Genomic DNA, 13930 nt, shown 5'->3' on the forward strand with positions numbered 1-13930 from the left:
ACGTGTTCCTCTGCTGCAATTCGGTCTTACTACTCGGGAGTAATATACATACAGAGAAATGACTCTTTAGTTATAACAGACAGCAACAATGAGGCACATATTTATTATAGCATATAACCAAAACTCCTGTCTCAAACCTGAACTAAACACTTTGAACAACATTGTAGGAACTGATGTCAAATATAAATGCCTCAATTCAAACCAATATCAAAGAAACAAACATCAGTGAGATAGCGAGAGAGAGAAAAACAAAGTTATAAGAGTAAAACTTACAGGACATGGTGTGAAGGCCATCGCTCATCATAAGGCGAAAGCGAACTGGTCCGTTGCCCGAATCAAGCTTTCGGATATTCTACAGATAACAAAAATTGCTGCAATTTAGCATAATATATTTGAGAAGCCTGCAGATTTAAAACCACTGATATACATTCTGTGCATTCATAACAACCAAGAGGGCTGATTTACAGTTTCTCAGTGACTGGACTTTTTTGCTTTTCTATAAATTCTAGTTTGGCTCATATGACACTTGCCCTTATATGCATGCTCATGTCATCTACAAGTATAAAGGCAGACACCTACACTCACCATGCACTTTATGAGGAACACCTGTAGACCTGCATAGTTTATGCAGTTATCTAATCAGCAAATCATGTGGCAGAAGTGCAAGGCACAAAATAATGTAGATACAGGTCAAGGGGCGGTTCTGGTGTCTATGTTACTGGTGAAAAAAATAAATAAATCTGAGGACTGCTTAAGCACATCACTTAATTTTATATTATCTGACTATTATTTAAGTATGCACAATAATATGTAATATTGGCTGTTTATTGAAACTTTCCACTCAATTTAAACACACCTTGTTAATATGAGAGGTTAGAAGAAAAAGGACAGATTGGTTTGAGCTGCCAGGAAGGATATGGTAAATCACTCTTTGCAAACATGGTGAACAGAAAAGCATCACAGCATGCAAAAAAACATAACAGGAGTGGAAACAAATGTGGTCTTCTGCTGTTGTAGACCATCCAACTCGATCCAAGGTTCGAGGTTGTGTGCATGCTGAGATGCTTCTCTGCTCACCATGGTTGTACAGAATGATTATTTGAGATATTATAGCAGTCCTGACAACTCGAACCAATCTGGCCATTTTCCTCTGACCTCTCTTATGAACCAGGGCGTTTCCACCCACAGAACCGTCACTCACTTGTAATCTCTAGAGGCTGTTGTGTGCGTGAAAATCATAGGAGATCAGCATCCATGCCACAGTTAAAGTCACAGAGATCACACCTTATCCCCATTCTGATGTTTGATGTGAACAAAACTAAAGCTCTTGACCTATATCTGCATGATTTTATTTATTTTTTTGCATTGTGCTGCTGCCACGTGATTGGCTAATTAGAAAACAGCATGAATGTGCAGGTGTACATGTGTTCCTAATAAAGTGGACAGTTAGTGTATGAGGCAATTCATGCCTGATGCCTGGATGTGCTTGCAAATACACAAATGTTGTAAAAATCAGTCCTTAAACAGGACAAAACCATAAATGTATCTACTCCCTGCATACTCAGACCTCGCTTGCTTAATCTTTACAGTCACTAGGGATGTAAATCGCAAGTTTCATGACGATACGATCTAACATCAGTTCTTTTGGCCAGCGATTTGACAGTTGCCGATACCTCAATGACTGCCACAATGCACTTTCGATTCGATCGATTCAGAGGCCTGTGAGCGATATTAAATGATGTCTATTTCACACAGTAACATTTCTATTCATTCACAGACACAACCAAAATATACTTTGAAAAATTTATTGAGCTCCCCCCACTATAAAATGGCATATTTCAGTGTAAATAAGGATCAGTGAAGAACTTAAACTTTGACGGATGTCACACCCGGGACGTGGCTGGAATGAAGAGTGTCTTAAATAAATGTCCATCTCCGGCTGGAGTGGGACCCATTTTCGTTGTGGAAGAACTTGGATAAATGAAGTGATAGTTCAGTTCTTACTATCCTGTTATATTTATTACTGACATGTTTCAACAAGAATATAAACGTAAATAACAAATGACATACCGAGTATCATATTGTTCTACAAAAAGTCCAACTGTAACATTATGAAAAAAATGTTGGTTTGCATTCAAACAAATATGAAAAAATACACTTTTTTTGGCAGCTACCTTGCACCATGGCATTTGTTTATATCTCCATAGTAATGACCTGGGTATGCACGCTGGCTGTTCAAGCAGTGATCATGTGTGCCACCTGGTGTACTCAGATCAGCACACGAGTGTACTGTACTGTAGCTGCTATTAAATCACTGACAAAAACAAGTAGAAGACGACAACAACTGCTTTGACGGCTATGCCAAAACGTCTGGTCCTCCTTTTTAATAATTTGCATGCCAAAAATATCCTTACTTAAATATACTTAAAACAGGAAGGATAAAATTGAAGAAAACATTTTTGACATTTGACCTTGATCCTTTTTTCTATCATTATTAATTCCAAAATATAGTCAGTTCATTTACTGGTTACAAGGATCTCTCTATACAAATCCTACAAAACCTTCACTCATTTTTTAGATATCACACTAACAGGAATCTCGGATGGAAGCACAGATGAACACGAAAACAATGTCTCTACCATTTAATGGAGGAAGTATGAAAAAAGTTTCATAAAAAATTAATAAATGAAAGGTTGGTTTATCGGTAACGAATTTTGATTATTGCCTATAGCAAAGGGATCTGTGTTAAAGGTCGACCAATAGTGGACTTTACCGATACTAATAACTAAGTTGGGTAGAACGTGCCAATAACCAATTAATCAACCAATGATTTTTAAAATTGATACTGAATGAAAACATAACACTCAAAGTAAAATATTGCTGAACTTTATTACAAAAATAAATAGTACTGGCTGTACCATGAAAATGTACTGTTTTAATTCCTAATAACTGCCTGAGTTCTAGCACACATTTAGAAGTGTCCAAAGGAAGCAAGTGAAAATATTTATTAGGGGGGAAAAAAGTGTTATGGTAATAATGTTATTGAAAATTATAACATGCGTTACGATATATTTTAGTGGATGAATCACATCATTTTTAAAGCTGTGTTTTGTTTATTGTGTTTTTATGTTTTATGGAAACTCCCAAAATCCCCCACAAAAATATATATAAATGAGCCAAATCAATAATACAGTAGTGATAGGAGATACTTACAATCAACTGAAGAACTGGGTTTGTAACCTCATTACCTTTGATCAGGGCCTGAAACATAAGAACAAATGAAAATGTAACTACAATCAAGAGACAAGCATCACAGGCTTAATCACCAAAGGAATCGATTTCTAAGGAAGTCAGCCAGCTGAAACTACCGATGGCCACTGAAGCTTATACAAAACCATAATATGCATGTCACTTTCCTTTTGAAATGCTGTACCTAATGCTTTGTTTTGAGTCAATATTTTTTTTTAAATATCTTTTAATCAAAAATTATCATCTGTGGCTAGCTTGCAATTTATGCCATATTAATTAAACATATTAGAATCTAATCCAGATCATAAAATAAAATGCAGTTTGTAAGCAACCATGACAATTATATGATAATTGAATCTCCATCATGTTATTATTTGATCATGATTGTTCCATGTCTCGAACGTCCAGGCACAGTTGCCAAATCATCTTTAATATGCTTTGTACACTTTTCTGGTAACAATCTTCAGGATCGTTTAGGTTACAACCCGATTGGCTCTCTGCACTTTCTTGTATTCACACTTCACAGACGCTTTCAAAGAGGTATTAAAGAGCTCGGTATGCATCAGTTACTGGTGAGTAAATGAGATAATGTGTTTCAACAGAGTACAGGAAAAGGTCTGTGATTGGTCATCTTCCATGTCAGTCAAATCCTCTATTCCTGTGAAGGCGTGTGCTCCTTGGCCCCTTTTATTGCAGAAATGACTCAGACTCTTGTGAGACAAGGAGGTGTATGTGTGAACTGATAGCATTGCTTATAACTGCTTTTAAAAAAAAATCTTAAAGCTAGGTTTGTCCAAATCTCTAAGCAGGAAATTTTCAAAGGTCATTTAAAGTGCATCATAAACAGGGATAAAAACGTTATGTGCAGAAAATAAGTCAAAGTCTAAAGATAAAGGACAACTTTGCTTTGACAACAGAATAATCATACAGTTTCCAAATCATTTTCTGAATTTTTATGCTTTCACAGAGGCTTTTATAGACTCACCTATATGCTAGCTATGGGCAAGTTCTCCAAAACTACTTGCTCTTTAGTAAACAACAGCTCATTAGCAGCATCTTTAGTAAACAACAGCTCATTAGCAGCATCTTTAGTAAACAACAGCTCATTAGCAGCATTACAGCGCCTCAACGATTACTATCTATATCCTAATGACTGGTTTAATCATTACACACGCTACAGTTTACCTAACTATGTTTTATAACAGAGGACAACCATGATTCCGGGCCTGTACCGACAACTCGTCATATATTTTTGTATTTATTTACATCTCATGCACTCTGTGACGTACCTCGATTGCGCCCTCTGACAATTCAACAGCCATGACTTCTCAAAAATATTCCTGGTTCAAAATGAAATCTCGTGTTATTGTTAATTCACAGCGTCTTCCGCAACAGAAGAGCGTTTTGTTGTGCTAAAACTCGTGGCGCCAACTTTCACTCAAAACGCGCGAAGCTTGGTGCTACTTCCTGTCAGTTGTGTCTCTACCGGAAATGCGTAAGCCCGCGTCACTGACTACAGCGTGTGCGTTTTCTTTTCAATCCAAAATATTGGTATTGTATAAATGCAAACAAAAAAGAAAGAAAGAAAACAACATTTAACACTGCTGCTGTTTCATGGTTTCATTTAGCATAAAATCACCCAGACATTATGGCGACTGTGTCATATGTCACGTAAATAAACCCACGTGTTCAAACGTGTAACTGAAAAAATCCGGCAAAACACCTCAGGGATTATTTTTTAAATCCGGGAGACTGAGGTTATAATGTTCGTATAATACTTATAATACGCATTCCGTCTCTCGCTCGTGTGTGGGTGTGTTTTAACAATTCTTCCTACCATATCAGTCTGACTTATCCGACTTCACAAAACAATACTGCAAAGAAGCTATTTTGTTTTATTTTGTCTACTTTTATTACTGTGACCTTCTCAGAAAATGCTTCCAGCAGAAAACTACAGCAGCATATTTTGGTAGTGATAATTTGTCTTCTCAGAAAATGCTTCCAGCATAAAACTATAGGTAGTATATAATATTTTAATAGGTTATATGTTAAGTTCTTTGTCCGATACCAGTCAGAACCAGAATTTGGACCCTGCACTGGCTGGTTTCCTCTCGTCCGAGTTCGGGAAGAAGTCACACTGACACCAAAGTTAAGTGAAAGCTTCTTAGTTTAATGATACAGAAAGCATAATATATATAGGCTACACACAGAAATATTGATAAAGAATGATAAATGTCAATTGGAACAAGTCACAGATCAAATTAACACATCTATTACGTAGGTTCGAGTGACGTAAGAAGTACAAGATGTCTAGTCTATCAGATAAGAGAAGAAGAAGAAGAAGAACCGAGAGAAAGCGAGTGAGGATGAAAGGCCACCTCTTTAGGAATGCTCAAAACAACACATACCAAGAACACAAAACAATTTACATCGTGACCCAAACTAGAGACCTTCAGATTTGAGACACAGAGATCATGCCTGAAACTTATCATTATTTTATGACCAGAAAATGCCTCCAGCATTTAAAATTTCATTTAATTTGTTTGAGGTACGTTTTATGAAGCGAGAATGTTCAGCTTTTAAACAAAAATTGTTTTGTGTCATATCTATGATTTGTTTATTTGTCACGAAGTAAAAAAAAAAAAAAAAAAAGCTGGGTGAACATCTTCCAAGTGTGGTATTTCCATAACTTTTGCCAGGGGTTATATAAAGATTGAATAAAATCCCAATAACATGCATACTGGGTTGAATATACAAATACTCCTAAACCTGTAACTATGTACTCATTAAATAGATACCTCCATGTTTTTCTGAGATGGGAGGAAATCAAAAACCCAGAGGAACCCACATGGGGCAATCTAGCATAGGCAATCAACTTACTTTCATGTTTTTGGGAGGTGGGAGGAAATTGGAGAACCTGGAGGAAACCCATATGAACACTGGAAGACCCAGTCCACCAATGAACTATCTAAGGTAGTCAAAATACAACCCTGAAGCTCATACTGTAGATGAAGGCAGAAAGTATACAAAGTTCATCATATAGAGTACCAGTGCCCCAACCGAGTTCCAGTTTACTCTAGACTGATTGACTTTAGCATGAGCAAACAGCCTTGCAGACCCAGGGCATTTTAAATCAATAGAGAGTGTATTTGGCTAGGAGAACTGCCTGAACCTATATGGAACCTAGTGTGGTCACCCATTTTCAATACATTTATAATTACAGCATTTAAAGGTTGCTCTTATCCAGAACAACTTACAGAAGGACATTACAGTCTCCATCAAAATCATATCCTCATGCTCATCCTCATGCTAGTAATAGGACAGGATCTAAGAATACCATCAAGCTTGGACCCTTTTTATAGAAATTAGTATCGCAAGACAAAAACACATAAGTCAAGGGATTTGCCTGGTTTTTATTTATTTGTTTATTTATTTATTTTTTAAATAAATTCATGCTAATTTAAATGCTTCATGAAGAGGTAGGTCTTCATTTTTTGCTTGAAGACAGACAGGACAAATTCATTCCACTACCACACTGCCAGTACAGAGAAGAGTCATGAGGGATGGTGGGTCAAGCTGAGCTGTGCTAGAAGGGAATGATCACTCATATCCTGCCAGCCACAGCCCTCCAGATTGGAAAGTTTGCTCTACTGCTGACACATCTGAGCCAGCTGATTATCAAGCCCTTCATGAGTTGCATCAAGTCTGTTGGGAATTGGGAAAAATTCCAACGATGTGTGTCCCTAAGTCGATATATAAGAATACCTGCAAATAAAGCTCATGATTATTTCTCATGGTAATTAAATTAAGTTGGAAATAACTAACTATATTTAAAACTGCTGAAAAGTAATGTTTTTACACACTTTGAGTGGCATGAAAAATCTCTCAATTCAATACCACTTTTCATATTATCTTCTAATACAAACAAACTCAGCTTATCTTTTTGTACAGAGGTACTGTTATATATTACTCATTCTTTTCATAATTTATTTTAGCTTTCAGGTTTTCATATCATTTATATTAGAGGTTCTCAACCTTTTGTAATTAAAGCCCCCCCCGTGCCTGCCCTATCAACCCCCCCCCCCCCCCCCCCCCCATATTTCAGGAGACCAAGTATAATGATTAACTGTTCTATATAAAATCTATGTATATATAACTTAATCTATAATCTGTTTTTGATAGATAGATAGATATTTTTGCTTTTGTGTTTTTGTACTTTTATAAAACTATATAATGGACAGTTATGGAGCATGAATGATCAAAAATGTTTCTGAACGATATCTCGTCATCCGTGACATCGTTAAATCTCCGGCTCTCAGCCTCTCAATTAACAGAGCAGATGCAGAGAGAGGTGCGAGTGCAGCGGGAAAGCAAGACCCCGTGCTTGCAGGACAGTACTGGCAATATTTGAAAAGTTGCAAAATTTGTCCAAAAAGTCGCTTGGTGCTTTTTTTTTTTTTTTTGTAAAAAAAAAAAAGTTGCTAAAGGGGTCTGGAAAGTTGCCACGTTGGCAACACTGATCTGCAGTGACATCTAGATAAAAGGCAGGGTAAGCTCCGCCTCTCCCCAACAAAAACAAAATGCAGAGGGAGAGGGAACGCGAAGTTTTTCATTTATGCACATTCTATTTTAAAAGCAACAAAATACACCGAGTACCCAAATGGTGGGGTGAGAGGTGGAGGAGCCGGGGAAGGCGAGGGGTAAGGAATACACACCTGTGGGGAATTCACCTGTGAACGTTCTCTGTTGCAGTGAGATGAGCCGAGGATAAGAGGGAGAGAGCCAAAGTAAAAGAACGCTGAGAAGCGGACAAAGATAAAAAGGAGCAAAATAAAGAGATGAGTTGTGTCAAGCCTGCCTCCGCCTTCCTTCTCCTTGCCCGACCTCAAAGTTCTTCACAATCATATTTAGTGACAAATATAACGAAGGACTTTAATAGTCTCCGCAAGAGAGTATGACATTGACAATAATAGAAATATATAGTACAAAGGGACTTCATTTTTAAAAATACATTTATTTAATCATCAAACACATGCTTTTACAACAGCAATAAAACAGAGTTGAGTGCTGTTAATGTAATCTTCACCCAGAGCTGAAAGGTCATTTACATATAGGGTAAAAAGAAACTTTTAAAAATACCAATATGTCATTGCCATATTTGTAACATGCCCATTAAACATATTATAACTGAGCCTAGTTTTGTTGCAGATCTTAATTTGCTATTTGGAAGCAGGCCAGTGCTAAAGACATAAATAAGCAGCCTTACTTGGGTGGCTTGTCAAAATGCTTTGTACTAGGAAACTCTCCTTTTTCTAAAAGGCTTGAACCTACTGTTACAGCAGTTCCGCTAGGGTTAGGGTTTGAAATAATCCCCAGAAAAAGTGGTGTTTTAGTGGAATCTTCTATAAGGGCCAAGAAAAAAGGCTGGTTGACTGTAAAAGAGGGATTGGAGCGGCTGATTGCTATGCTGGTTGCAGCCGCAGCCTCTGCACCCTCCTCATTGATCTCAATGCTGGACTTGTGCTGTACACTGGAGACCAGCAGGGGTCCCGCTGAGATACCACCCAGATTAGGACTTGAGAACAGCTCCCCTAGACCTGTAAAAAAGCATATTTTTATTATTCACTGGATTATTATTAAAATACTATCATAAAGGAGTTGATATTTGTCATAGTATGATATTTGATTCCATTCGTTGTCATAGTGAGTGGAATTAACCTACATTTAAAAACAATGCCTTGTGCTGTACATGAACTAAATTAGAGTTCTGTCTTACCCATGTTTGTCAGCACCTCTTCAAGTTCCTGAGTAAAATCCAGTTTGAATTTGGGGAGTTTAACCTGCATACTTCTCTCTCGTGGGAAGTGATTATATAGATCTGAGATATTCAGTTTGGCTGCAATGGCTGAAATGTCAACTGATCCTATTGTCGGCATTACAATTATCAGGCTCACATTCCCTTTGAATGGGAAACGAGCAATCTGCCAAACAGTAAGGACCAAAATAAAAAGTGTACATTAGAGTAATGTCCATGAAATGAACAAAACACAGTTATGCAACAGTATGAAACAAAGACACAAAAATGTACATGATATTATTGATTTTCTGTCCCGTGTATATAAAGTTACCTGCGCATCAAGTTCATTATGGTTGAAAAGGCTGAGTGGGTATTTTGGCCCAAGCATCATGTCAACATTGACTATATGTTTTTCATCAACATAAAAAGGTTCACTGGAGGTAAAGTGAGGGTCAAAGCGCCGGAGCCACTCTCCTGAAAAAAGTATTTATATTGATATATTATTGGGTTAGATAGTACACCTAAATTTAGTTAAGGCTGATAACCCGTTAATAAATTGTTATTAATAATACATAAAAAATAATAAGTTTAATCTCTATACCTTCAAACTCAAAAAAATGCAAGCATCTATAGCTATGCAAATCTTAAATGACCCCATTTCCTAACACCACCTAATGAAAGGTAATTTATTTGATGCGTATACCAAAATGTATGCCTAACATAAGTAGTTATTTATTTTTTAAAAACATTTAAAGTATTTATTCTTTTTTTAAACCTATGGTTACCAATTGCCTGTGGTTAATTTTAAAGACATATAATGGCACCAACTTAAGAGGCTTATGTAAATTTAATAAAAGAATCCCAATATACTGTTTATGGCGAGTTTTCAATCAAGATTCATCATAAAAAAATCCTATTGAATACACAAGCAGAAATATAATTATCATAGTGTAAGGGAGCAGTTTAATTAATTGCTACAGATGTACACAAAAAATAACTTTAATGAATATATTTTTTGGAATACTATTTCATTTCCTGCTGTCATGAAGTTCCCTTTTTTAATACAGAGCCAATATTACTTTCCAAAAAAAAAGACACACAGCATCACTGATGTAAAGCACCACGGCCAAGGCTGGGAGCTAAACTAATCACTCTCACTACTAGCATCCACATGGTAGGTATATTCTTCCTACCTAAGGTTTGACTGAATAGCCTGAAGTTAACATTTTGGAGCAGCAATTATTTTCTTCTTAACAAACAGTACAAAATTCTAATTCAGTTCATTGTAAACAAGCCCTAAAATAGAACTGATAAATGACCACCAAAAAGCTTAGTTTTTTTTTCATCTTAAAAGTGTGGAAATGTCCAACTGTACAGTTAGAGAATTATATGCCTACTAGAGGCTAAAATAATATTATGAATTGCCACCACCAAAATCAAACATTTAGAGGAGTTGCATGCGCAAATAAATTATATACATTTCCCAAACCAATAATGTAATGTATGTAACTAGAGTTTGCTAAATGTGATCAGTAAGGAATTGAAACAAAATTCTAGGGATATTTGAGACCAAAGTAGAGTATTAATCACACAACCACAAAAGGATTTGGGCATGCACAAAAGAACATTTTACAGTACTGCATACAGCAGCTCCAGGACATTTTAGTGGTTGAATCTTCAGTGGATCCTATAGCAGGAAAAAAAAGCATTTCTACAGATCCACTCAGAAATGGCTCACAAAACCACAAAGAAACAACCAATAGGTCATAGGTAACAGAACATGGTACCATCAAGCTTCACTGTAGGGATGATGTTGGGTATCTGTCAAATGTACCATTTGTGCCAAGGCCAAAAAGCTCAAATTTGGTCTCATCCAGACCAGATAACATTTTCCATGTTTGCAGAGTTTGTAAAGATGCAACCAGGGCCCACTAGGGAGCAGTGTGTTATAATTCTGAACTACTGACCATGTAGGATGATTCAATATTACAGAACAGCTGTTATTGTATTACCTTTGTAGTGCACAGCATTGATAAGCATCATGATAAGGTTAGGAGGGAGACTAGACAGGAAGTCTGTGACATGACCATTTGTGGATTTCTCTACCCACTCATTGATCTCCTCCAAATCAGTCAAGGCTGCAGGCTTTGAATCATATATTTTGAGAGACTCCTCAATAAACTCCTGGTTTGGCTTAAATCCTTTAGAAAGAAAATATTTATAGATTTATCATATTTTCATCTTTTATAGAGACTAATGTCAGGATTAAGAACCTCTTCTACATTAGCTACACATCAATGACATTGACACAATGCATAATCTGTCCTTATGTCTGCAGCGAATATCATTGGGGTATGTTTTTTTCCTCACTCACCATCAGCAAGGTAGATGCGGCTGGCGATTTGCAGGGCATTTTTGCGGACATGATGGAGAAGGCTTTTCAGTGCTTTGTGGTAGCATGGCACTGTATCAACATGTAAGCGTTGAAGGAGGAGCTCTTCTGTGTCATTCCTCGCTCCTGATAACCATACATACATCACACTATTAACATTCTCTAAATGGTTGTCCCACTCATTCATGGAAGTTTACAAAAGAAAAAAGTGAAGCTACTGAATACACAAAATGGTGACAAATTAAGTTAAAAAAAACAACAAACAAACAGTAGCTCTGTTATGTTATAGGGGGCAATTTCCTGGCATGGTTTGGTTCATTTATTCCCATAGAAGTCACTGCAAATTAATAGAAAGTTACCCTGACCTATATCCTATGATAAAGCGTTTCTATTCTGATGGGAGTGGTGTCTTCCAGGATGACAATGCCTGTATCAACAGGGCATGAAGGTTCACCTCAACGAGTATGAAAATGATGTAAATCATATATTATGGCCTTCATAATTATACAACCTCTCTTTACAGTTCCAGAGAATTGTAGAATCTATGCCAAGGCACATTAAACCTGTAATAGAGGCTTGTAGTGGGCCACCACTTTACCATCCAGCCATTTTCCGTACCATTTATCCTCACACAGTGTCACAGGGGAGCTTGGAGCCTATCCAAGGGAACTCAGGGCACAAGGCCGGGGGACACCCTGGATGGGGTTCCAACCCATGGCAGGGCACAATCGCAAACATTCACACACCATGGACAATTTGGAAATGCCAATCAGCCTACAACATATGTCTTTGGACTGGGAAAGGAAACCAGAGTACCCGTAGAAAACCCCTTAAACATGGGGAGAGCATGCAAGCTCTGCGCACACAGGGCAGACGTGGGATTCAAACCCCACAACCCCAGAGGTGCGAGGCAAACATGCTAACGACTAAGCCATCGTGCCCCCAACCACTTAATTTTGGTTTTTCTAAACATGCTACTGATGTGATAAATCATGCTAAAGTGAGACTAAATTTAGCCAAAACAAAGCAAATATATGGTTTCATTAGTTGTTTGAAAGTGAGTTATGTACATTAAATTGCTATCATTTAGTCAAGCGTTGCATGTCAAAAACATACCCAGAGCCAACTGAGAGAGAGCTAAGGACACACTGAGTGGGGAGATAATAATATTAGATTGTTTTGCATCTGCCTTCAGGTTCTCCAACAGCTCCAGACCAAACTTCATAATCCCACTCCCTATGGCCTGACGAAGTTCTTTAGAATTCAAAGGACCACACAACTCATCCAAGTCTTCCTCTGAGGAGCTCTCGGCATTTTCAGCAGTGGAGCTAGAGGTAACAAAGCCATCTGGAGTAAATTCTTCTGTGTGGGACACTCTGGAGCTTACTACATCCTGTCAGAAACACATTGATTGAAGTCTCCTGAATCAGATTAGGTGATATGCAAGATTTTATCAATGAATGAACTTCTTACTATTGGGGGACTGCTGGTTACCATCAGGGACATGAAAGGAATCACAGAGACCTTTTCATCCTCTGAAATGACATCTTCCTGTAAAAGTGCAAGACCATCCTTTTTGATTTAACATAGAACAGGGGTTGAGTAGTAAATGTAAAAAATTGAATGTTGGTCTTGTTTTACCGTCCAGCCTTGTTGGCAGTAACAGAGGAAAAGGATTACAAGTAATCTTAAATCCATGTCCTAACAGCCAGTCTGAAATCACACATTTTAAATTGAAGCAGATTATATGAGCAGCAAATGCATAAATTTTATTTCAGGCTCAGTAATTTATTGGCAGAAGTATGGTGTATTAGACACAGCCAGACTTGCACTTACATTAGATAGGTTATTCTGACAAATTTAAGTGAAGTTTGGTGTAAAGTTAATTGATTACCATCTCTTCTTATTCATTTAGGAATTTGTCACCATAAAAGACTTAGTACTGCAATCTATTACTCTGTGAAGCATTGTTTTCCATAGTCTAAATTCAACATTAAACATCAGCAGATACTGTTTTAACTATATTGGTCTAACTTAAAGCAAATGCCATTCTCTGTATAAACAGATGGGTACCAAAAATGCTTGTATAGCAAAGATATTAACAATAATAATTCAACTCTCACTCAACACAATGCACATTGAACCATGGAACATTCAGTAAACATTGCTTGAGGCAATTTTGAACCTTATTTACTTATTCAGATTACATGCTGTACACACATTTTCAAAGGTTAAACATGTGCAGCATTTTAATTTAAACCACCTTATATATTCAAACTATAATTTGCAGTGTTATGTACAATAGTGCAAGAAAATTGAACATACCTGAAAAACTACTACTCGGTCCTAAATTGAGAGAAAACCACAAATGGTCAAAAGCAAAACTGTCCTCTCTTAAAGTCTGGCAATCAATGAACAGGCGGTTACACTTCAACTTTCATTGATCTTTGCTTTGTATAACTCACATACATGTAAACAGTGAGTGAGCTCTT

The 13930-nt window shown here is 37.1% G+C and overlaps 2 protein-coding genes across 2 annotated transcripts in view; both read right to left on the reverse strand.

The window, feature by feature from the left end:
- rpa1 (replication protein A1) overlaps positions 1-4722 on the reverse strand; it is a 39341-nt gene extending 34619 nt beyond the window's left edge. Inside the window, exons 1-3 of the mRNA XM_053646857.1 lie at positions 4539-4722; positions 3214-3261; positions 274-352 (exon numbers count right to left, since the gene is read on the reverse strand). Of these exons, the coding sequence (XP_053502832.1) occupies positions 274-352; positions 3214-3261; positions 4539-4571 (160 nt within the window). The 5' untranslated portion in view covers positions 4572-4722. The remainder of the gene's footprint in view (positions 1-273; positions 353-3213; positions 3262-4538) is intronic.
- A 3521-nt stretch (positions 4723-8243) lies between these two features.
- On the reverse strand, positions 8244-13844 carry serpinf2b (serpin peptidase inhibitor, clade F (alpha-2 antiplasmin, pigment epithelium derived factor), member 2b). The gene is made up of 9 exons (XM_053646988.1): positions 13764-13844; positions 13080-13151; positions 12912-12989; positions 12555-12831; positions 11421-11564; positions 11059-11247; positions 9378-9520; positions 9026-9230; positions 8244-8846 (listed from the first exon to the last, which is right to left on the reverse strand). The coding sequence occupies exons 2-9, from the start codon at positions 13134-13136 to the stop codon at positions 8512-8514; spliced, it is 1428 nt and encodes a 475-aa protein (XP_053502963.1). The 5' UTR covers positions 13137-13151; positions 13764-13844; the 3' UTR covers positions 8244-8511.
- Between the last annotated feature and the right edge of the window lie 86 nt (positions 13845-13930).

The sequence above is a fragment of the Ictalurus furcatus genome, chromosome 17 (genome assembly GCF_023375685.1).
Source record: "Ictalurus furcatus strain D&B chromosome 17, Billie_1.0, whole genome shotgun sequence".
NCBI classification, from domain to species: domain Eukaryota; kingdom Metazoa; phylum Chordata; class Actinopteri; order Siluriformes; family Ictaluridae; genus Ictalurus; species Ictalurus furcatus.